The following is a 25,552-nucleotide window of genomic DNA, read 5'->3' on the forward strand; positions in this document are numbered from 1 at the left end:
CCATACTCTACAGCACTCAGAGGTTTCTCCTGGCTCCATGGAGAGTTTGCTTGGGGGCCATACTCTACAGCACTCAGAGGTTTCTCCTGGCTCCATGGCAGTGCTCGGGGAATCCTATGGGATGCTGGGGATTGAACCCGGGTCAGCCATGTGCAAGGCAAATGCCCACTCTGCTGAGCTATCGCTCCAGCCCTCTAAATATGTTTTATTTTGAAGAACGGATGTTTCTGGCGATGTTAACGAGGCTCAAGCAATGCTTGTTCCCCTCACAAAGGTGAGTCTAAACATCAGACTGGATCTTGCACACATTCAGAGAAGCAAAATGTGGGGGGCACTGGCTGGCTCCATTCTCCTTTCTTCCTCAGCAAGACTGGAAGCATATACCCAATATTTTTTCTCCAGTTAAACACCATGCACCCGAAGAGCAGACCCCTTCTGATTCCTTCCAATTTCATAGCCATCGTGACTCATTGTGATTCGCTTATAGCAGAAGTTATAGGCAAAACTCACAAATCACCTGCTTCTCTCTCTTCCTCTCTCTCTCTCTCTCTCTCTCTCTCCTTCATAACATGATTGTTGCATGTCCTTGAGACATTTGCATTCATTCCAATCATCTAAAGAATTTCTCCCATCACCTCATTGCCACACACTTTTCTCTACCCACCAGATGAAAAAGACACCAAAGAAACCCCATCATCTTGGGGCTCCAGGAACCCATTGGGGCCACCACTACGAGAGCCCACGCAGAATTTCTAGACTCAGTTCAGTCTTACTTGGCAGCCACAATCAGGTGGGCTGTGTCTGTGGCCAAAATCAAATCTGTCCTTTCCTTGCGCAGAGCAAGAGACCAATAGAAGAAGCCTGGGGTGGGGGAAATGCAGCCATTCTCAGGCCCAGCAAAGAGGATGCTGTTAAAGAGAATTGCAGAAAACCCTAAGATCCTTACTGTGAAAGAGGAAGGAAGGAAAGAAGGAAGGAAGAAGGAAGGAAGGAAGAAGGAAGGAAGAAGGGAAGGAAGAAGGAAGGAAGGAAGAAAGGAAGGAAGGAAGGAAGGGAGGAAGGGAAAGACAGACACAATTTTCTCCCATCTGCCTCCTAGCAAGCAATGGGATTGCAGAGGGAGAAAGAAAAGAAGGTTGTGGGGAGACTCTGAAAAGTGGGTTTCTACTGGCTGTTTCTCTGAAGGACTGAAATATGTCAGGGGGGAGACTTGGGGGCCAGACAGAAAGCAAAGAAGGCACAGGAGAGAATCAACACAAAGAGTGAATTTCTGGTCCTCTCTGGGGACCAGGATGCCTTTGGTGACATGGGAGGTTAATATCCTGAACAGCCAATCACGGCCCGACCCTGAGATGCCTGACTCTGGTAGGAACAAACTGTTCTGGGGCCCTGATGTAGATTCGATTGAACTAACCTCAGAGAGTTCCAATTCTTTCTCCATCGGGAGCTTTTGAATGCAGCTTTCCTAAAAAGTTCCAGAACTTCCCAGATTCCTCTACTCCCATGCTGAGCACCCCACCCCCATACACATACAATGCTTCCCCACTCTTAAAAATTCAGGAAGGACCCTGACCTCCAGGGGGATTTGAGGCTCACAGGTCTTTCTTCTAATCTCTGCAAAGGGGTCAAAAATTACACCATTGCTTTTCTCTCCATCCCCCTGTCCTGCTGTCTGTCTCTGCTCAGCGGCTCTGGCTCATCTTCATTTTCAGCAGATGGAAGAATTTTAAAAGGCCGCCCAAAGGCGAAGCATTTTTATTTTTTGATCAAGAAGTGAATAATAATAATAAAAAAGAAATAACTAAAAAGCCATCTCAGGAAATATAAAAATTTGTACAAGAACCAGAGAGTTGGGGGCACTTAGATGAAAATGGGATTATTTTTCACCTGGAATATTAGCAGCATCTGGGGGCTAGGGCTAACATTTGAACTTGGTTCACAAATTCACGAGTAGGGGGCAGAAAAATGCTATCAGGAAGGGAGGAGGGGGGAGAGATCGTGTTTGCAGGTGGGAACTTTCCCCAACCGCACTTTCTAACCATATCGATAGATTAAGGGAAGGACCCCAAAATACAGCTGTGGGAAGAGCTGGCCTGGTTGGGAATGGTTTCAAATCTACCAGTCACTCAATCAGTCAATAAAAAAGCAAGCACCCAAATCCACTCTTCAGAAATCCCATTGACAATCTTGGGAGTAAACAGTGAAGTCTTTGCAAAGAAATAGCTTTAAAAAAAATCTCCCAGCCACACTCAGACCCAATTTCCCAAGCTGGCACTGGAGGAGGAAGGGAATGCACTGCCCCTGCAAAGCCCCCTCAATTTCTAAAATTTTGGAAATGGGGGATGAGGTTCAAAGGGATCCAGGGACACTTGTGTTTCCTGCAGGGGCCTTAGCTACAAGTGGACAGGTGCAGGCAGGCCGGGAGGGCCTGTATGCAAGGACTAGGGCCAAGGCCTTACTTAGCTCTGGGGCTCATCTCATCACCTTTGGGGTGATTTAGGGAGAGAGAGAGGAAGGGTGTAGCCTGAAACAAAGTCAACTCATTGGGCAATACATGTGGGGGACGAGAACGCAGACCCTGAGCAGATGGAATTTTATGGCAATAAGACAAATATCTCCCAGTTATCTTTCGTTTTTGAAGCCACGTGCCAAAGCTTCCAGTCTGAGGGACACCCAGCTCTTCAGCCCCCAAGAAGTCAGTCTGCCAACAGTAAACTCCCCAAGTTTCTAGCTCCACTTCCCTCCCCCAAAGAATGCCCCATGTTTGTACGCTCCCACCTCTGGAAAAAAAAAAATCTCCATCCATCTGACTCCAATCCATTTGAGCCAGGCAAATGGTTCCTAGGATCATTTCCCTCAAGCAAGCCGCATTTACTTAGCTTTGCTTCTCTTTCGAAATAAAAGTCGTCCATAAATGTTTAATTAAATGGAAGCCTTTCCACTGTTAAGACTGCATGAAAGCCTCTTCATTTTTTTTTATATAAAAAGGAGGGGCGTGTGTGTGTGTGCGTGTGTGTGTGTGTGTGTGTGTGTGTGTGTGTGTGTGTTGAGTACCTATTTTAAAGAGTGCCTATTAATTTCCCCAGATTGATTCTCTGGCTGGAAAAGAGCATATAGTATTCAGCATAGAGCGCCACTGCAGACTGGGTCCAAGGCAACGGTTTGGATTGAGGAAGGGCAGTAGCTGCCGTATGCGTCAAACCGACCATCACTCAATGAAGTCACTTGGTAATTCAGAACATGTGCACCTATCACTCAACCGTCTGCACCAAGGAGGTGGCGAGGCAGGGGAGGGGGACAGAGGCCGGTTGTGCTCTCCCTACACCCCCAAGAGCCCCCCTCAGAGAGGAATTTGCTCCATGTGGGTTAGACCCCAAGCTCTAGCAATCTCTTTCCTCTCTCCGCTTCTCTCTGTCTCTCGTTCTCCCATCTTCATTTCTCCCCACTTATATTTTGCTCCAACTCTCCACATTGCCATCCCAAGCTGAGCCCAACAAACAATCCCCAAGTCCCTGCTACTGCTGCTGCTGCTGCTGCTGCTTGAACCACAGCCTCTTCCTCCTCTTCCTCTGATACTGTTTATGGCCCAGGAACAACACATGAAGCTCAGCTCTTCCCTACCCGGAAACATGCATCTCCCCGCACCGCCTGCAGTGAGTGTCTCTCTACATGAGCTCTTGAATGCAGCCCCTTGGATGGCAAGTCTGTGACCTGCTAGAGTCCCCCCCCCACCCCCCCGGGCTTCTTCATGTTTCTCGGGAGCACATGCTTCCAACACTGCCCGCATTTCCCAGCCTTTAGAGTTCTCTGCATCTGGCACACACACACACACACACACACACACACACACACACACACACACACACACACACACACGTTCCAATGACCCTGCAGAATCCAGGCAAACAGTGGCCACACCAGCCCCATCTCCAGCTTGCCCCCAGCCAGTCTCTGTGTCCCCTCGGGCCCCTACCTGAAACCTTCTCATGCCCTGATCTCCCTGCACAATGCCTGAGCAAGCAAGCTGCCTGGCGGAGACTCCGATCTACCCGCCTTTGGAGAACAGACATGTTACCCTGCGTGAAAGTGCTCTCCCCCCTCCACCCCACTACCTGACCTGCCAGCGAATGGCTGTTTATTAGAACTTGCGTTCGCTTCCTGTGAGAGACGCATGTATTTTTAGACTTTGGAAACGTTGAGACACACGTCCACACACACGGCCCTCGGCCTCCAAAAACAATAACAACCAACCGGCACAAAAAAAAATTATAAAATATGTGTGTGTCCCAGAGACATGACGAAATGTTCTTGACCTCAGCTTGAGATCCTGGAATCATTAGAATTTGCTATTGAAGGATTCTTTAAGACACACATTCAAGCAAATCTCCACAAAAGATTGGCAGGTCATGGTGCGTCTGGGGACTTATATTTTTTTTAGATGGGGTGTGGATTCAGGAGAGGAGAAGGGGGACTGAGAGAGAGTTTTTTATATGATTTTTTTGGCTTCTTCATTCCAAAAAGAAAAAGAAGCGGCATTGAGAGAGACAATTCTGTCTCTAACCACCACCCCCCAAGCTGGCAACGTGACACCAGATAGCAGATCCTAATGATTCCAAAACAGGCAGAGAACCTTTGACTTTTCTTTTCAAGACATTTTCTTATTGTCATCACATCACAGACCATTGCAATGCAGAGGAGCCCAGAGGAGGAGGAAAGGGGGAAGGCCGAGGGTGGAGAGTTGAGGATGGTTTTGGCTTATTGATTTTTTTTCCTTTCCTTAGAAGAACTAACCCAAGCAGCAACCTTGACGTGCAGTGCTGCTGCTGCTGCTGCTGGTGGTGGTAGTGGATGAAGTGAAGTAATAAAATGGGGGTGAATGCAAAGGGGGGGGGCAAGAGGAGGGGTGGGTGAGGAGGGGAGGAGGAGGGAAATACCTTCTAGACAGCAGGTTCTCCATAATCCAGAATGGGTCATAACTTCCTCGTTCTTTTTGCTGGTTTCATTCTCGCTGATACTTTTGGTCTTGCAAACCCCTCTGGAATAGAGCCAATAATCGGTCCCAACAGCTATAGTCATGAGGCTGAAGGCGGCAAAAGCACCCACGGTGGTTAAAAGCATCTGAACACCTCGATCAAGCAGCCCCATAATTCTTCATTATATAAACACCCAAACGACTTCTGGTTTCTCAGGTGAGAGAGTATGTGTGTGTGTGAGAAAGAGAGAGGAGAAAAATAAAAGAGAGGGTGCAATGATCAAAGGCAAAAAATAAGATATAAAACACTTCCACTACTCATCGAATGGACCTATGTGTGACTAGAGACTATAGAGAGAGAAAAAGAGAAAGATCTAAAAAAAAAAAAGAGGGGGGTAAGAAATCACGAAAAAAAAAAGAGTGTAAATTAGAAATATGGCACGGTAGGGGGGGAGGCAAAGAGAGAGAGAGAGAGACAGAGACAGAGGCGAGCCTTTTCCAAAATCAGAAACTGTTCCAGTTGCCGGGATATATATTTTTTCTTTAAAAATAAAAAAAGAAGAGAGGCCCCCAAAAATATTTTTTGAAATAAATCAACAACAACAACAACCAAAAGACACCCCCCACCCACCCCCCACCAGTGAGATGCCTTTAATCTTTTTTCCTAAAATTCTGGTCTCCAGTTTCCATAGGTGATGGCTAATTTGGAGATGGTTTCCACAGTGAACCCTGGAAAATCCGCATTCTCAGCACCATCTCGCAGGGTCCGGATCTCCTGGGCGACACTTAGAGAGCGGCGGGCCAGCTTCAATGAGTCCCTGGCTTCCCGGCTCTGCGGCCCGCGCCATCAAAAGCCTCGCTCGGTGGGTGGGTTGGTGGGTTGGTGGGTTGGTGGGTTGTTTCTCTGGCTCCAGGGAAGGGGTAGGTAGGTAGATAAGTGGGTACCGGCTGCTGGTAGGTGGTTGATGGTGGTCTTGGGGCCTTGGGGGTGGTGGTGGTGGTGGTGCAGGCTTTTCACACCAGCCTTCCCAATCTTCTGCAAGCCCTTGGAGTCAGCTGCACAGGTGAGGGGGTCTCTCCTTCCATGGTGGCACCCCCAGTATTAGCAGCAACAGCAGCAGTGGCAGAAGCAGCAGTGGCAGAAGCAGCAGAAGCAGCGGCAGCAGCAACCCTGGCAGGCGGTGGTGGCTTGGATGGAGCTCGGTTATTGTTGTTGGTTCGTGCGAGGGGGTTTTGTGGGGGAGGGAGGGGGTTTCTCCGGCAGGATCGAGGCGGGGTTCCCTCCCCCCTCTATCCGCAAAGCTCCTGGAAACGGCGGCGGCGCCCCGGCTTCTTGCTGCTGCAGCAACCGGGCCGCCCGCCGGCCTCCCCCCTGCGCGCTCGCCCGCCCGCTCGCTCGCTCGCTCGCTCCCACCTTACTGCATTACGGGCTGGTGCTGAAATGGACAGCTCCCGACTCGCTCGCGGGGGGTGTTTGGGGGGGATGGGGGAGGGAGACGGGGCCCCGGCGTCCCTCTTCTTCTTCTTCTTCTTCTTCTTCTTCACCCCCTCCTCTCCCAGATTTCCCTCCCCCCCAAATGAGCCTTCTCTTGGGATCCTCTGGAGCTTTAGAGGCTCTCTCTCTCTCTCTCTCTCTCTCTCTCTCTCTCTCTCTCTCTCTCTCTCTCTCTCTCTCTCTCTCTCTCTCTCTCTCCTATCTCTCTCCCCCTCTTTCTCATCTCATTCCATCTCTCTTATCTATCGCCCAGAGCTTCTTCAAACACACAAACCCACCCTCCGCCATCAGACTGGACCTCAAACTTCAACCAGCCTGGCCACCCACCCACCCAGGAATTGGGGGGCAAATAGAATAGAACCAGGATGAGGGTAATTACCACATGGGGCTGTGTGTGTGTGTGTGTGTGTGTGTGTGTGTGTTTAAATCATGGTTTGCACTTTGCTGTTATGGGTATGTGTGGGTTAAGGACTTGTCTGACCTGTTAGCTGTGTCTCTCTTGTCTTTTTTTTTTCTCTTCTTCTTTTCATGATGATTATTTTGGCTGGCTAACGGGGGTATGCGGTGCGAGTGGCGTGGGTTGGCATGCATGTGTGTGTGCATGGGAGTGCGTGTGCGAGTGCGTATGAATGTGTGCCTGGAGTTTTTCTAAATCTCGCTGCTATATATAAGCAGACATTTTGGAGACTATTATTATTCCGGGGAACGGATGCCTCTGTATGAAGCAGGGAGGTGTGTGTGTGTGTGTGTGTGTGTGTGTGTGTGTGTGTGTGTGTGTTTGAGGGGGACATGGAGTTAGAAAGAGGGGGTCTGGATTGTGAGTTCCAGCCCCAAGATAAACCTGTTTGCAGGGTTTTCCGTGCATGGGGTGTGAGTCCTTGTAACTTTTCCCTGTCATTCATAAACCCGTCTGGGAGGCGGGGAAGCCTGGTGGTTAGGAGCCACGTTAGCCTGGGTTAATTACACCATCACTCCTTGTTTCTAGATGGGCAAGTTTGCCTTAATGTGACCCCCAGAGAAAGCAGCACAGCACAGCACATCCTGCTGCTTCTGATTTCATTTGCGGACATACGATTCATTCCGGAGTTAAGTGAGAAAGTGGGACCATGCCAGGCCTGCTGTGGGTTGGGAGGTGGGTGGGTGGTGGTGGTGACAGGTTTTTACTTTGGGGGTGGGGGAGCCCAGGGAGAAGAATGTGAGTCTGAGGGATCAAAAAGAGTGGGGGGGGAAGGTTTCCATTCCAAAACCCAGCTCACTCCACACTCATGTTTTCCTTGCCTGGGTTTAGTTGGTAGCCTTCATTTAAGATCATTGGGGTGACGATATCTAGTCATCTGGTTCCATCCAGGCCCTTTCAAAGATGCCAGAATGACAACCACAGACTTTCTCTGGCCCTGCCCCATCTCCTCCCCCTTGGCTCTGAATTGATCTGCTGCAGGATCTGGCCTATTCTCTGTTATGTAGAAGACCTACCTGTTTGTCTGTTCTGCCTAGTGCTCCTCTCTCTCTCCCTCCCTCCCTCCCTCCCTCCCTCTCTCTCTCTCTCCCTCTCTCTCTCTTCCTCCCTCCCTCCCTCTCTCTCTCTCTCTCTCTCACTCTCATCCCTTCTAAGGAGATGGACACTGAAGAGAAACATCCACTGTGTGTCCTTGGTCCCGGAGAGAGGACCTTTGGTGTCCAGAGACTAGAACCAATATTTCAGCCATCGCTCTGTTCACAGAACGTGTTAGCTACAGCCCAAGGAGGATTTGAAAAGGAGGCAGACGTTCATTCGTCCACTTTGATTTTTTTTGTTCTGGGAGGATGCGGGTGGGGCCTGAGAGAGACAGAGGCTGATGTTTGGATCTCCTTCAGCTTCAAGGAGCCTCTCAGCTGCAGCCTGGGGTTCAGGTGGGTTATGTTCCATGAGGGTGAAGTAGATAGCAAGCAGGAAGGCCTCAAAGGTGGGCTGAGCCTTGGACCCCTCATGAGGTTGGGCTGGAGCCAGATACGGAGACCAGCTTCCGGTCCCATTCTTTCTTTCTTGTCTGCCTTTGGCTCGGGGGGAGTCCCTTCCTGCAGAGGTCAACGGTGCCTCCTTCTCACCCTTCGCACCCCTTTCCCCTTCTCACCCTTCGCACCCCTTTCCGGACACCTCCCTACCCCATGCCCCTGCACCTGGGGCTCGAAAGGAATCAGTAAACCGAGGCTCTGAAGTTTCCATTTGTCCTCGCAACTGCAAACATCTCAAGCCAGCGACAAGCGGCTGAGATTTGCACAGCGTTTGATTAATCTTCTGGCTGGCTCATCATTGAGAAAAAAAATAAAAAAAGGAAGGGGGTGGGGTGGGGAGGATGGTATCGGCTTTTTGGTTGCCAGCACAGAGAGAACAGAGGGTTCCGGAGCTAGCACTGGCCTGGGGCACAGATTGACTTTGTCACTTGCTACCTACGTGGAAGCGTGCAAACAAACAGCTGAGCTCCCAGAAGTCCTGGGCATCTAGGGGTGCCCAATGGGTGTCTCCATAGCTGCTGCTTCTCCCGTGCTTTAGGCCTTGGCCTCTACTTCAGCATCCTCTGGCCAGTGGGTAGCGCGTTGCTGTGCAGCTGCTGTCCCCTTCTCAATGACTGGGGAGGCTCTAGAGGTCAATGACTATGTCGTGCTTGCCAGGAGATCTTTGACACCCGAAGTCAGGCTTAAAACACAGCAGGAGCCTGGTTGCATGGCTAAGGGATGGGGTTCCAAGATGGCTTCTAGAGCCGGCACATAGTAGGTGCTCAGTTAGTGCTATAATCCAATCATTCCTACAGCATCCATCTTGCTCCTCTCTCTCCTCTACTCACTCACTGCTCTCCTCACCCCTGTCCAGGCCTATCTGCACCCCTCTCCCTCCCACTGCCTCGCTCCTTTCTGCAGGAGGGCCCATGCTCTTGCTTAGACCTGGCTTGGTGCAAGCTCCATTAGATGCTTCTAGAGGCCTCCAGGACAATGGACTTGGCAGCTACAGAATGGAAGTTCTTAGGGGAGCAGCCGGGTGTCTCCCTCAGTTGGCGACTTGGGAAGGGCTTAAGGGAAATTAGCTGAAATGCCACCGGCCTATTTTGAGCTCCTTCTTTGACGGAGTGGAAATCACATGAGAGTTGGGGGCAGGCGGTGGGGGTCCTGAAACACCAGGCCGCCATTTCTCCTTCTTTGACCTTGGGCAGTCACTTAACCCCCTGCAACACACTCTCTCTAGCTCGCTCGCTCTTGTTCTCTTGCTATTCCTCACCCTGGCCCTCAGCTGTCTGTGTGACTAATAGCAACAGTCAGATGTAAGTTGAATCCCCCTCCCTAGTTCCTCACACTGTAGGTACCGGCTTTATTCCCCATCCACAGAAGGCAACTGAGTCCCACGAGAGTGCCCAGGGAATGCGGGGCAGGGCTGGGAAGAAGGAGGCCAACAATTCTATGGCTGATGAATTAACAGGGCTGCCTGTTTCCCAGAGAAGAACTTCCTGAATAGAAATAAATCGCACCAAAGAGGGTCACTTCTTAGCCACAGACCTTGCAAGTATGGGATGGGGGTAGGGCTGAGTTTCTAGGTGTTGTCCATGTGTTTACATGTACAAGCAATGCGTATTGTTTTTCAACAAGCAATACATATTCTCTCTCACACAAGGTATTTGGGCCACACCTAACTGTGTTCAGGGGTTACTTCTAGTTCTGTTCTCAGGAATTACTTCTGGCAGGTTCAGAGGACCACATGGGATGCTGGGGACCAAACCTAGGTGTGCCACTTGCAAAGAAACACCCTCCCCACTGTCCTATCGCTCTGGCCCCTGTACCATTATTCTTTGACAGCCCAATTAATGCATTTTGTTCTCGACTCGATAGTTGAGTAAACCAAGGTTATCCAGCAGATTAAGTGGAACAGCGGAAGGCTAGAGTGATAGCACAGCCTGTGAGGCTCTTGCCTTGCACAAAGACTAGTCAGATTCAATCCCCTGCATCCCATATGGCTTCTTGAACCCTCTAGGAGTCAGTTAAGTGCAAATCCAGGAATGACCCCCTGAGCATCACCAACTACAGCCTAAACTATCTCCTTAAAAAAATACAATAGTGGAACAGCAGAGATCTGAACATTGTGTCCAGTTTCAAGTCCTGCTAGCTTCAAGCCTTGCTATTTATTCCTTGACTTATTTGTCCTAGAATTCTAATGTTCCCACTATGTGTCAGGAAATCAGGCTTTGTGTGGTCCTTTCATCCTAGGATGTGAGGGCCAGGAGGAAAAGCAGACAGCTACATGGAGGAAAGTGAGAGATAGATAGATATGTAGATAGATAAATAGATATGTAGGTAGGTAGGTATGTAGACAGATAGGTAGATAGATAGGTAGGTAGATATATAGATAGACAGATAGATAGATAAATAGGTAGACAGGTAGATTGGTAGGTAGACAGACAGATAGATAGGTAGATAGGGAGGTAGATAGATAAGTAAGTAGGCATACAGAAAGATAGACAGACAGACAGACAGACAGATAGATAGATAGATAGATAGATAGATAGATAGATAGATAGATAGATAGGTAGGTAGGTAGGTAGATAGGTAGATAGGAAGGTAGATAGATAAGTAGGTAGGCATACAGAAAGATAGATAGATAGATAGACAGACAGGCAGACAGACAGGCAGGCAGGCAGGCAGGCAGGCAGGCAGGCAGGTAGGTAGGTAGGTAGGTAGGTAGGTAGGTAGGTAGGTAGGTAGGTAGGTAGGTAGGTAGGTAGGTAGAAGATAAATATAGACAAACACGCAGCAGCCCAATCTGGGGTGAGGCAGAGTCTGGCTACATTTTCTTGAAAGTATAGGAAGAAGAATGAGACCTCTCTGAGGATAAATGAGAGTGACTGGGGAGCAGGGAGCAGGAGAGGAAGAGAGCACAGCAGGCACCTCAAAGGGACACACAAGTGGGAGAAGATGAGCCAGTGTGAGGCCCAAGGTGCTAAGCAGGGCTACAGGAAGACACAGAAGGAAATGTGGACATGTTTGGGGTCGAGTGCTTGGAGACCATAGAAAGGAGGTGAAGCTTGAGACAATCTGGAGGGGCTTGGTGTGCGTGTGTGTGTGTGTGTGTGTGTGTGTGTGTGTGTGTGTGTGTGTGTGTGTGTGTGTGTGAGGGCCATCTCTGGGGATGACAGTTAGCCCTGGAGAGACCCAAAGCTTTGTGACTTGTGAAGTGTGATCATGAGGATGGAAGCAAGTGGAGAATCTGGGGGTCCTGGGAAAGAAGCAAGAGAACGAGTGTCCGTGACTATGATGGACAGAAGAAGGGCTTTGGGTTGAGTGTTTTTGGGGGAAGGGGAGTGGGAATTCAGTCAAGCTGAAATCCTGGACTGCTTCCCTCCCTGCCTCATGGCTCTCTGCTCCCTCCTGTCCTTCTCAGGAATTCACAGGGCAAAGGACAGTCCAATGACCGTCTAACCATGCTAGGATGAAGCACGGTGACAAGCAGGTTTCCGGATCACTGTGGTTTATGTTAGATGTCAAGCATTCAGCTCCCCACCTTTCACTGGAGGTGTGCTTCCAAACCCAGTCCCCAACTCATACAAAAATTCCAATGTATGTGTGCTCTGGACCTGGCACTATGATAAAATCTTTGGTAGAGAGAGAACTTGAAAAAGTCCCATTCAAGGAGGCCCACAAGCTGGTGGTTGAGGGGAGCAGAGCAAAGGAAGGGGTTCCAGATTCTGGGGGGCAAGTCTATATGCTTTTATCTAGTGCTGAGCTTTGAATATTTGCTGTTGGCTTGTTCATTTTGGCTTTGGGGTGCTCAGGGCTTACTTCTAACTCTGTTCATGGGGTGCTCAGGGTTCCAGGGGTATCCTATGTGGTAGCAGAAATGGAAGCTGGATCAATCACGTGCAAGGTAAGTGCCCTAACTGTTCCAGCCTCTGGAATTTCTGTTTGATATTGAGCACATAGTAGGTCTACAGTACATACTGATGAAAGAAGGAAGGGAAAGAGAAAGGAAGGATGACAGAAAGAAAGGAAACAGGGGGGCCGGGCGGTGGCGCTAAAGGTAAGGTGCCTGCCTTGCCTGCGCTAGCCTCGGACGGACCGCGGTTCGATCCCCCGGCGTCCCATAGGGTCCCCCAAGCCAGGAGCGACTTCTGAGCGCATAGCCAGGAGTAACCCCTGAGCGTCACCGGGTGTGGCCCAAAAACCAAAAAAAAAAAAAAAAAAAAGGAAAAAAAAAGAAAGAAAGGAAAGAGGGAGGGAAGATGGAAGGAAGGAAAGAAGGGAGTAAAAGAGGGAGCAAGAAAGGAAGGAAGGGAGGGAAGAAGGGAGGAGGGAGGGAAGAAAGGAATGAAGGAATGAAGGAAAGAAGGAAGGAAGGAAGGAAGGAAGGAAGGTAGGAAGGAAGGAAGGAAGGAAGGAAGGAAGGAAAGAAGGAGAAATTGATGAGAATCCAGGTGCAAAATATAGGGGTTGGATTCAAAGGGGGCTCCTGACTCTAGCACAGGGTTAACTGTGTCCAAGCCAAGCCAAGCCTGCCAGAAGCCCCATGTCCAATGTGAAGGGGGTAAGGGATGGGAAGTGAGAATGACAGCACAGGAAGTGAGAAGTTGGAGGACTGCCTAGAGGAGTTGACCTTTGTGTCTTTCTCCAATGATTAGAATTCTGTGGTGGCTCAGCCAAGCTTGCAGGGGTGGGCCTTCTGGAAAAGTCTATGCCCACTACAGAGGATCCAGTCCTGGGCAGAGCTCCTTCTGTAGGCCCAGGGTACTGTTGCTGAGGTGAGTGAGTGTACCGTGGGATGTAGCCTGACACGGAAGAAAGAGGATGGCGTGGAAAACCGTGGTTCCCTAAGTCCAGCAAACACTAGGGACGGGTCTTTCCACATTCTGTGTCTGTTAGAGCATCTGTGAAGTGGGTGTGAAACATCTTCCTGGGGTTCCTGCTACCCTAACTACCGAGTTGGGGGGTGCCTACTTCCTTTGAGTAGTTCTCAGGCCATGTCCATCGACAGGAACTAGCATAAGATTGTGTGTGTGTGTGTGTGTGTGTGTGTGTGTGTGTGTGTGTATGTATGTGTGTGTGTGTGTGTGTGTGTGCTTAATTAATTCTCATGGCAGTCCATCCACATGGCCCACCTGACATTTGACCAAAAAAAAGTCCAAACATCTAGAAAGTTCCCAGAGTGGATCAGCTTCCAGGTACCAAACAGGTGCCAGATGGGGCCCAGCAACCCCAACACTCCAACACCCCAGGAATGCCTGTGAAAATGAGGAGATGGGCCATGGCCTTGTCTTCTGCCCTCTGGTGGCCGTGCTGGTTCTGCAGGCTGTCAGGTAATCAACCTTAAAACTGCTTCCATAAGCCCTGAGGACCTGAGACTCCAAAGGTACCCTCATGAGGGTGGAGTTTAGAGAAGCCTTTTTTTGAGGACAAGAAGGGCCACATTCACCAGTCAGTGTTCAGGGAATATTCCTGGCTCTGTGCTCAGGGATCACTTTTTAAATAAAATCTTTATTTAAGCACCATAATCACAAGCATGATTATGGCTGGGTTTCAGTCATAAACAGAACACCCCCCTTCACCAGTGCAACATTCCCACCACCAATGCCCCCTCCCTCCTTCCCATCCCCTGCCTCTATCTGAGACAGTTATTCAACTTCTCTCACTCAATAACATTGACTTAATAGTAGTTAGTGTATTTTAATTTTCCTAACTGCATTCGCCACTCTTTGGGGGTGATCTTCATATTATGAGCTGGTCCTTCCAGCCCTCATCTCTATTGTCTCTGGGCATTATTACAATAATGTCCTTAACTGTTCTTAAAACCCATAGATCAGTGAGACTATTCTGTGTCTATCTCTCTCCCTCTGACTTATTTCACTCATCATAACAGTTTCCATATCCATCCATGGGAAAATGTCATGACTTTATCTCTCCTGATAGTTGCATAATATTTCATTGTGTATATGTACCACTATAGGTATATGCCATCTAGTCCAGGGATCATCCCTTAATAGTGCTCAGGGGATAGAACCCAAGTTAGCCACTTGCAGAGTAAGTACTGTGTCCTTTGAACTCTCACCCCAGCCAGTGGGGTGATGGGTCTGCAGTTCATGCAAGCTTCCTGAAGGGGGGTCACTCCCAAGGGTAGGGAAAGGCTCTAGGCAGACGTGGGGGGTGGTTGTACCAACTACCCAGTTCCAGGACTTTCCCAAGGTACCAACACCCTCTCCAGGCATATTTCACACAAGACAGACTCATTTCATCCTGGTGGCCAATCCTCAAGGAAAAAATTCCCCCATGGTTCCTTTTTACCTCTGAGGAGCATGAGACCCAGAGAAATCAAGCAATTTGCCCAAAGTAACACAGCAATTTGACTTTAGATATGAGAGTCCTGCTTTAAGCTTCTGGAATTATTAAACCTATACTATTTTTTTATTTGTGTATGGGGGCACATCTAGCAGTGCTCAGGGATTACTCCTGGCTCTGAGCTCAGGGATCATTCATGGCAAGCTCAGAGGATCAGATAGGATGCCAGGGATCAAACCTGGGTCAGCGGTGTGCAAGGCAAATGCCCACCTCACTGCGCTGTCACTCCAGCCCTTCAAACCTCTTATTTGCATGGTTTTGTTTTGTTTTTTTTTTTTTTGTTGTTGTTTTTTTTTTTTTTTCAGAAACCTTGGGAAAATTGAGACTCAGAGGAGTGAACATGCCCAGTAAAAGGGTCAGTGAGTGGTAGATTTGTGATATGCACGTCATCCTGCCAGTCTCTCAGTTCCTGCCCGCAGGTTACCAGGCCAGAGAATGAGCATTGCCCCGTGCAGCCCTGCCTGCTCCCCTTCTGCTCACACAGCATGGAATGGGTCCCTGCTGAGCTCTCCTGAGGCTGTCCCCTCACTCTGCCCTCACGCGGGTGATACTTAGGAGTCCAGGTTGGAATCTGCAATCAAGGAAGCTTCACGAGAGATACACAATATTTCTTCCTCTGGGCAAAGAGAGAAATAACAATATTTGGGCAGAGCAAGAATTGGTATAGTTCCTTCTTTTGAGGGGGGCACATCTGGCGGTACTCGGGGATTACTTCTGGCTCTACACTCAGAATCACTCCTGGCAGGCTCAAAAGACCACAGGGGATCGAACCTGGGTCTGCGGCGTGCAAGGCAAACACCCTCCTCATTATGTCATCGCTCTGACTCAGGAATTAGTATATTTCTTTGTAGTGCCATTTGCAGGGGCAGAGGGGGAGCAGGGATTGGCTCCTTCATCAGGGTGACTCCCAAAGGTGCTTGTAATGTGCTCAATCCTGTTATATTTTTTGGGGGGGATGAAGGGACATACCTGATGGTGCTCAGGACTTACTTCTGGCTTGGCACTTAGCAATCACTCCTGACAGTGCTCGAGTGACCATGTACAGGGCTAGGGATCACACCAGGGTCAGCCACAGGCCAGACAAGGATCCTCACCCCCATGCTATCCCTCATGACAGAAGTCACGTGAGTCTCTGACATAGTGAGTTTTCCTTATATGCACCCGTCGCCCATGGCCTCCTGGGGAATCTTCTCTGTCATGTTCCATACCTTTCAAACCTTTTCTCCTTTTCTCTTTCTCTGGTTTCTTCCTCCTTGGCATCCCTCCCTCAATCTCCTCTTCCCATCATGAACAAAGTAGGTGCTTCTCTATCCAATAATCATGGAAAAGCTAGCCAGACCTGCAGAAATTATTTGCTTAGAAATTCTCCACTGCTGCTTCCCTGCATGTCTTCACTCTTGTATGTGTGGTGTGCAAGAATTGTTTCACCCAACAGGACCCTATGAGGTGCATTTTCTGTATTTTTGCTTAATTATTCCAACCTCAACACCTAGGGGATACGTCAAGTCAGCTACAAAGGCTCTCGCTTACTCTTTCCACAGTGACCAGCTCTTTGAGAGTTTGGGGATGCTATCATTTCTTCCATCTGACCCTCTGTTTCCAAGCATTCATTTTAATTCTTGCTTGCTCCCCCACAAGATAAACTACACTGCAATAAACATCTTAGAGCATTCTATCCACCCTTCCAACTGCCGCTTTTTATTTACGCAGGAGTAGATTTCTCTAGAATTATGCTGTTCAGTTGAAGGGGAGTTTTCATTTTAATGTTGCCAGATGGTTTTTTCAAAGTCCTGGAATGCCATCACATCTTCTGTACTAACTCGGGAGTCAAGTTTCCCCTCATCCATGTCAGCAAAAGGGGTAGCTGTTATTGCTAATTCTTGCCCATCTTCTGGAGATAAGTGAAGTCCATGGCTACTTCGAGTTTCATTCCAGTGCCCAGAGAAATAGGACAGCCTGAGTTGTAAGGGTCCCCAGCACCCCATAGGGTCCCTGAGTTCACAAGAAGTAATCCCTGGATGTGGTACCAGCAGTAAGACCTGAACACCACCAGTTGTAGCCTCGTCTCTCCTCTACGCTTTTTTTCCATTCCGCGTACAATGAGTAAAGGTGTATGAGTCTTTGTAGGGGTTTCTTGGGGTCAGGAAGCTCACCTACTGGTACTCGGAGTCAACTCTTGGCTCTATAATGGGAGGTTGCCTTGGTAGTACCAGGATTAGAAAGAGGGCCATTGTGAAATTTTAATTAACAAAACAGTGATTTCAGTGAGCTAGTACAGTGGGTAGGGCATTTGCCTTGCATGCAAGCTGACTTGGATTCTATCTCTTGCATCTCATATGTCCCCCTTAAGCCCCATCAAGAATGATTTCTGAATACAGAGACAGGAACAAACCCTGAGCATCACCCGGTATGCCCACCCTACGGACAAAAAAATCAAACAAAGCCCCAAAAGCTAATGGTTCCTTTGCCACCCTTTCTACTGGGTAGGCAGATCCTCCTGCTGGCATTGATCTAGTTTTGATATTTCACTCTGGGCCATTGACCCATCTGCCACTTCCTCCTCCTGTCTTGTGATCATAGACGCCTCCCAGGCTCTGATGGCCCAGAAGCCAGTTTTTCCTTTGCACTCTCTCTTTCATGGTCTCAATGCTCCCCGGGGCATCCATCTTTCCACAAGAACTTGGAGACTGTTTTCTTGAGGCCTCTTAGTCACAGCCTGATCCCTCAGGCCAACATGGGGCCTAGGATACAGTAGGGGAGCAGGAGACACTTATTTAACACTCTGCTATTTTCCTCCCCACACCCTGGACAACCTTTAATTCTAGGACTCTAAGAGGTGTCAAGGAGAGGGACCCGAGTGATAGCACAGTCGGGAGGGCTCTTGCCTTGTATGTGGCCAACCTGGGTTCAATCTCTGGCATTGCATAGGCTCCCCCGAGTCTACTATAGGGGTGATCCCTGAGCTCCTAGGAAAAGGAAGCCCTGGGCACTGCTGGGTATGGTCCCCCAAAATAAAAAAAGGTGTCATTTGTGACTTTTAACCCAAAAGGTCACAACCCACACTAATTGGATTAAGTAGAGGAAGCCACAGATGGAGAGAAACCCTGGAAGGACTGACCTAGTTGAAGTCACTGAAACAAAGAGGTTAGTATGTGGTTCATTTCTGCAAGTCCTGGTTTATAGAGCATCTGCTGTAGACTGGACCTTAGTGTAGGGTTGAGGAGGTCAGAGAAGGCCAAAGTAGAATAATATTCCATCTTGAAGGTGCAGTCATGATATCGTGTTGACTTTTTTTTGCAATGATGCCAATAGGCCATCTTCCTTTTAGAAGCTCTTCCTTTTAGAGATACAGACAAAGCAATATTTACAGATACAACGATCCCAAGTCTGGAATTGGCTTCTAAATAAGCCCAAAATTGGGAGAAATGGATGGGAATGCAGATGAAACAAGATTGGCCATGAACTGATCATTAGGGAAGTGCAGGGAGGGCTTAATAGGGATTTATTAAACTCTTCCCTCTACTTTTGTCTCTATTTGCCACAGTCCGTAATAAAAAAAATCCTAATGCATACAGAACTTATTATGTTTCAGGCATTGTTCTAATGGCCTTGTATCTACTAATTCATCAAATCCTCAAAATAGTCCCTGCTTAACTCAGACTGGTGTAACAAAAACATGTGTATCTGTATGGAGGCTTAAACAATAGACCCATATTTCTCAGAGTTGAGAGGTTGGACAGGAAGTTTACCTGAAGAATTGACTTCTGGGTGAACCCTCTTCCTGTGTGGACAGAGAGGGAACATGGGTATCTTCTCACGAAGGTGACCCTTAAGAGGTCTCTCACGTTCTTCCATTTCTATTCCCACCTCTGTGTTTGGCCAGTCGTTGGCTCCTGCTTCTTTCTTAGAAATCACTCCTGGAAGACTTGGGGGACCATATGGGATGCCAGTGATGGAACTCAGGTCAGCCACATGCAAGGTAATAGCCTAACATGCTGTGCTATGCTCAGGCTCCATGTTCCCACATCCTAGTCTTATCTTACGTCTTTCCTTAGCTTCCTGTTGTCCATTACCAAGATCCCAAGAAGAGAAAAGGGGGTCATGCATAGGGGTCAGGAACTAGCCCCTGATCATAGTGAGCCAATGGCAAGTCTGTCCCGTGGGCTTTCACCTGTCACAGCCACTGTTCTTTTCCCTTGAGCAATGACAAGGGGCTGGAGAGATACTACATTGGAGAGGACACTTGCCTTGCATGCAGTCAATCTGGGTTCTATCTCAGTATCATCACAGGGCACCCTTAGCAGTGATCCCTGAGTGCAAGGCCAGGAGAAAGCCCTGAGCACTACTGGATGCGGCCCCCAAACAAAACAAAACAACGAGCTATATATGCCATGTGTTATGCAATACAATAAAGCAAAAGCTAGTACAGTCCAATACAGTACAATACACTGCAGTGTAATGTTACGCTTCTGACTTGGAAAAACAAGGGTTTAAATCACACAGGAGCATTTCTAGGACACTTTTAAAATATTTTTGGAGGGGCTTGGGCCACACTTGGCAGTGCTCAGGGGTTACTCCTGGCTCTGTGCTCAGAAATTACTTCTGGGGGCTGGCGAAGTGGCCCTAGAGGTAAGGTGTCTGCCTTGCAAGCGCTAGCCAAGGAAAGATCGCGACCACGGTTCGATCCCCCGGTGTCCCATATGGTTCCCCCCACGCCAGGGGCAATTTCTGAGTGCTTAGCCAGGAGTCACCCCTGAGCATCAAACAGGCGTGGCCCTAAAAACCAAAAAAAAAAAAAAAAGAAAGAAAGAAATTACTTCTGGTAGGTTTAGGGAACCATATGGGATTAAATCTGGGTCTGCTTTGTGCAAGGCAAATGACCTACCCACTGTGCTCTTGCTCTGGGGAACTTTATAAACTCTCTGTGAGAGCCACAGCCACCATCCCTTCAACTAACATCTGTTTTTGGTTAGTGATCCCAGAACACCCCTCCCCCCAAACCAGAGAACTGTGGCTGATAGATGCAGACACTCGTAGATCTTTATATCCAGTGGAGGGAGAGGGCAGGGATGTGGCTGAAGATGAGGCCCTGAGGCCTCTTAGAATACCACAGGGTCCCCCACTATACATTTGGAGAGTCAAAGAGTCTGTGTGCTCTGTTGTAAAATAAAAATCCATGGGTTGGTGAGACTGCCCCACACGCCCTGTTTCTAAACCCTTAGACAGATGGATCTGAAGAAGCAGGTAGCGGTGGAGAAATAATACCAAGCCAGTCAGGACAGATTCATAGCCGTCAGACTGCCTTTTGCCTCATGGCCTCTCTCTACCATGTGCTCCTCTGGCGGAGGCAAAGCCCAAACTGCTCTTTTATTTATTTATTTGGTCACATCCGGTGGTGCTCAGGGTTTACTCGTGGCTCTGCGCTCAGAAATTGCTTTTGGCAGGCACAGGAGACAATATGGGATGCTGGGATTCGAACCACCATCTGTCCTGTATCGGCTGCATGCAAGGTAAATGCCCTACCACTGTGCTATCTCTCTGGCTTCTTTATTCAAACCATGTCCCAAAACCAGCAGGGGGAAGGTCGAGTCAGATACAAAAGTAATTCTCTGGTGGGCTTTTAGATATCAAAGGAAGAGGTTACTGGGAAAAGGAAGTTGGGGGGACACCTTTTGTTTAGGATTTTAGTTAGATGTTGTACTCTATAACTCTGGGAGAGTTGGTACATTGAATCTCTACATGATTCTGGGGTCCTGTGTGTGTGTGTGTGTCTGTGTGTGTGTGTGTGTGTCTGTGTGTGTGTGTGTGTGTGTGTGTAATGAGAAACAATGAACTAATAATCATCAGTGATCATTGCTGATGGGCAAAAGGAAAAACAAAAGATAAGATTGAGGGGGGAGATAGGACTGGAGCAATAGCACAGCAGGTAAAGTGCTTGCCTTGCACATAGCTGACCTGGGTTCAATCCTCGTCATCCCATATGGTCCCTCAAGCCCTGCCAGCAGTGATTTCTAAGATCAGAGCCAAGAGTAACCCCTAAGCACTGCTGAGTGTAGCCCCCCCACAAAACCAACAAATAAAGAAAATAATGAAGGAGAAAGAAAGAAGGGATGTTGGGGAAGGTAAGAAGGGGCATGGAGGTGGGGTGTGAGGACCCCCATGTAGGAAGGATGAGTTGAGCAGAACTTGGCAGACATTGGAATAGAGATGAATAGCTAAGAAAGAAGTAGGAAGTGAGGGACTGGCTGGGTGCAGAGGAGGGGACAGAGATGGGATCTTGTGGGGGACCCAAGCCCTGAGGGACTTCAACAAGGCAGCTAAGCCCAGTGAGAGTTCGGGGGTCGGAGAAAGAATAGAGAGATCTGAGTAGGATTGCAATGATTTACTGGAAGCCTGGGCGCAACGATCATTTAAATACATTTGCCTCCATTGTGCATGGCCAAAATTCATCTAGAACAGAGGAATAATTTCATTCTAAAGCCAAATTAACTGCTCTTTTGCCGGCTTGCAAAGTCGCCCGCCTTTGACTTACTTATTTATTTGTGCGTGTATGCATAACTTGATTCAATTTCTCTGCCCTGGTTACATTTCCTCCAGCTCCACACACTTTATTTTTTTTTTTTGGAGGGGGGGGGCAGGGAAGTGGTTCTAACGTTATTACCTTATTATTAGCCACTAACCAGGCATAATTCGCTTTTCCCATTGATCTATGGGGCTTATAAAAGGCCGGATCGACTTGGAAACGCAGAAATGAAGTGGTTAGTGAGTTCAGACAGTCCATGGAGACAGGGAGCTGTGAGTGGGCAGATTGGGGATCAGGTAGAGATGACCCCCCCCTCAAAAAGAAGCAGAAAGCACCTCTGGTTTAAGTGCTCCAAGAGTCAAAGGTTGGTGTCACAAGGCTGATTGTCAAAGGTATGGGGATGGGCAGAAAGGACAGGCCAAGGTTATGTGAGTTTATATTTCTCACAGTCCCTTCATGTTCTCAATATCTGCCTTTTGTGATCTTGGTATCTGCCAGTGTCAAATTCAACAGCTTCTGTAGCTGAAATGTCCTATGAGGAGCCTCTCATGCCTCTTGACCTCCCATATTTATTTATGCCAACCATGCTCCAATGACAGTGCAGGAAGATGGATGTGTGGCTGGAGGCACATATGTCTCGTGGATGTCCAGCTAAGCCTGGCCAGTGCCAGTCATGGGCAGGAGAGGTTGGGGACCCTGACAGTTGCTTGGTCCTCAGAAATCAACCCTGCAAGGGCAGGAGTGATCTTATAGCAGGTAAGACACTTGCTTCGCATGCAGCCAACCTGAGTTTGATCCCCGGCATCCATATATTTCCCCACAGCGTGGGCACTTCCAGGAGTGATTTCTGAATGCAGAGCCAGGAGTAACCCTTAGCATCACCCATAAACAAGCAAGCTATAAAGGAGATGCTAACACAATTCCTTAGCTGCTGAATGAATGAATGAGTTCATTTATTCAGCATCATAAGTGATTTCTTTGTGTGTGAGTGAGAGCTAATAGCTGGGTTATGAGCATTTTTTCTTTTCTTTTCTTTGACTTTCTTCTTGATTTTTGGGCCACACCTTGATGATACTCGGGGGTTAATCCTGGATCTGTGCTCAGAAATGATTTCTGGTGGGGCTGGAGAGATAGCATGGAGGTAAGGCGTTTGCCTTTCATGCAGAAGGTCATCGGTTCAAATCCCGGCATCCCATAGGGTCCCCCGTGCTTGCCAGGAGCGATTTCTGAGTATGGAGCCGGGAGTAACTCCTGAGCACTGACAGGTGTGACCCAAAAACCAAAAACCAAAAAAAAAAAAAAAAAAGGAAATCATTTCTGGTGGGCACTGGGGACCATATGGGATACAGGGGATTGAAGTATGGTTGGCCACATGCAAGGCAAATGGCCTCCCAGCTATGCTATCTCTGGCTTTTCTTTTTTCTCTTTTCTTTTTTTCTTTCCTCCTTTCCTTTTATTCTTTCCTTTCCTTTCCTCTTTCCTCCCTTCCCTTTCCTTCCCTCCCATCATTTCCTTTCCTTTCCTTTCCTTTCCTTTCCTTTCCTTTCCTTTCCTTTCCTTTCCTTTCCTTTCCTTTCCTTTCCTTTCCTTTCCTTTCCTTTCCTTCCTTTCCTTTCCTTACCTTACCTTTCCTTTCCTTTCCTTTCCTTTCCTTTCCTTTCCTTTCCTTTCCTTTCCTTCCTTTCCTTTCCTTTCCTTTCCTTTCCTTTCCTTTCCTTTCCTTCCTTTCCTTTCCTTTCCTTTCCGTTCCTTTCCTTTCCTTTCCTTTCCTTTCCTTTCCTTTTCCTTTCCTTTCCTTTCTTCTTTCCTTTCCTTCCTTTCCTTTTCCTTTCCTTTCCTTTCCTTTCCTTCCTTTTCCTTTCCTTCCTTTTTCTTTCCTTTCCTTTCCTTTCCCTTTCCTTTCCTTTCCTTTTCCTTTCCTTTCCTTTCCTTTCCTTTCCTTTCCTTTCCTTCTCCTTTCCTTTTCTCTTTCCTTTCTTTCCTTTCCTTTCCTTTCCTTTCTTCCTTCTTTCCTTACCTTTCCTTTCTTTCCTTTCCTTTCGCTTCCTTTTCTTTTCCTTACCTTTCCTTTCTTCTTTCCTTTTCCTTTCCTTTCCTTTCCTTCCTTTCCTTTCCTTTCTTCCTTTCTTTTTCCTTTCCTTTCCTTTCCGTTTCCTTCTTTTCCTTTCCTTTCCTTTCCTTTTCTTCCTTTCCTTTCCTCCCTTTCCTTTCCTTCAATTTCCTCTCCTTTCCTTTCTTTCCTTCCTTTTTCTTCTTTCTTTCCTTCCCTTTTCTTCCCTTCCTTTCCTTTCTTTCTTTACCTTACCTTACCTTTCCTTTCCTTTCCTTTCCTTTCCTTTCCTTCCTTTCCTTTCCTTTCCTTTCCTTCCTTTCCTTTCCTTTCCTTTCCTTTCCTTTCCTTCCTTTCCTTTTCTTACCTTTCCTTCCTTTCCTTTTCTTACCTTTCCTTTCCTTTCCTTTCCTTTCCTTTCCTTTCCTTTCCTTTCCTTTCCTTTCCTTTCCTTTCCTTTCCTTTCCTTTCCTTCCTTTCCTTTCCTTTCCTTTCCTTTCCTTTCCTTTCCTTTCCTTTCCTTTCCTTTCCTTTCTTTCCTTTCTTTCTTTCCTTTCCTTTCCTTTCCTTTTTCTTTCCTTTCCTTTCCCCTTTCCTTTCCTTTCCATTCCTATCCTTTCCTTTCCTTTCCTTTCCTTTCCTTTCTTTCCTTTCCTCATTTCCTTTCCTTTCCTTTCCTTTCCTTTCCTTTCCTTTCCTTTCCTTTCCTTTCCTTTCCTTTCCTTTCCTTTCCTTTCCTTTCCTTTCCTTTCCTTTCCTTTCCTTTCCTTTCCTTTCCTTTCCTTTCCTTTCCTTTCCTTTCCTTTCCTTTCCTTTCCTTTCCTTTCCTTTCCTTTCTTTCCTCCCTTCCCTTTCCTTCCCCTTCCATCCTTTCCTTTCTCTTCCTTTCCTTTTCTTCTTGGATCACGTCTGCAGTGCTCTGAGTCTGTTTCTGACTCTGTGCTCAGGAATAACTCCCAGCAGTGCTGAGAGTTAGTTAGGGTCCATAAGATGCAAGGCAAGCACCTTAACCCTTGCACTTCCTCTCTGACCTCTCTGAATGAGATTTTGAAAGTCCTAACACACATGGCCTCTGACTCATGGGGGTACTCTGAGGAGGGCTTTCCATATAGAGTCTGTTCTACTTTTCAGACAGACCCAGGGAGCCGGGCATTACAATCAGGGTGCAAATAAAAATTCGGATACCAGAGATGGGCAGAGAGTCACCTCAGTTTACACAGCTCTATATCTTCTGTCTCAGCCTCCTGACTTCTTTCAGAGTCCCATGAATTTGAATTTGGGAGGAAAACAGAGACTTGGGAGAAGGGTAAAATAGCCGGGGCCTATTTTACCTTGCACAGTTATAGAAAGTGAATGTCTGTACAAACACCCTCTATGATTGAAAAGCAAGTAGGCAGTGGCTGGAAAACTGCTAATTCACTCCTGGCTTTGGTGCACACCTTTGGTACACATCCCAAATGCAGAGAGGCCCCTCTGTACTCGGGAGAAAGCTTAGACAGCTCCCCTAGGGGCTGGAGCCATAGAGAACGGGAGGGCATTGGCCTTGCACATAGCCAGCCCAGGTTCAATCTTCGGCATCTTGTAGGGTCCCCTGACCACCTCCAGGAGTGATCCCTGAGTGCAGAGCCAGGAGAAACCCCTGAGCATCACAGGGTATGGCCCCCAAACCCCAAACCAACCAATCAAGCAGCACCCCAGCCTGAAATGGGACCGGGATCATCACAAAGGAAACTGGTTTGCAAGACTAACTGCAGCTTTTGAGGGGACCAGGAATGGGGGGGGATGTATTTTATTTCTAATCACTAATCTTCCCCTGGGTGATACACGGATCCTTCATGGGCTGATTTCCTCCAGGACATTCTGGCTGAGGATGTGACTTTCCAATCACTCTCCGTTATTAGAAAAAGGAAAAAAAATATATCATATTGGTCCGGAAGACTCAAACCTGCTCATTTTAAAAACGTCAATCTCCTGCGAAACTTGAAACAAGGAGACAGAGAGATAGCAAGCACAGCAGAAAAGTGTTTGCCATGTATGCAGCTGACTCGGTTAGATCCCCGGCATCCCATTTAGTCCCCAGAGCACTTCCAGGACTGAACCCATAGCCAGGAGTTAGCACCAGGGACCGAACATGGGTTGGCTGCATGCAAGGCAAAAGCTCTCCCC

At 48.0% G+C, this 25,552-nt stretch overlaps 1 protein-coding gene across 1 annotated transcript in view; it reads right to left on the minus strand.

The window, feature by feature from the left end:
• The window catches only part of CACNG2 (calcium voltage-gated channel auxiliary subunit gamma 2), a 127,388-nt gene extending 121,793 nt beyond the window's left edge, over window positions 1–5,595 (minus strand). Inside the window, exon 1 of the mRNA XM_049771677.1 lies at window positions 4,935–5,595. Coding sequence (XP_049627634.1) covers window positions 4,935–5,145 — 211 coding nt within the window. The 5' untranslated portion in view covers window positions 5,146–5,595. The remainder of the gene's footprint in view (window positions 1–4,934) is intronic.
• Window positions 5,596–25,552: the final 19,957 nt, after the last annotated feature.

This window comes from Suncus etruscus, chromosome 4 (assembly GCF_024139225.1).
Source record: "Suncus etruscus isolate mSunEtr1 chromosome 4, mSunEtr1.pri.cur, whole genome shotgun sequence".
NCBI classification, from domain to species: Eukaryota; Metazoa; Chordata; class Mammalia; order Eulipotyphla; family Soricidae; genus Suncus; species Suncus etruscus.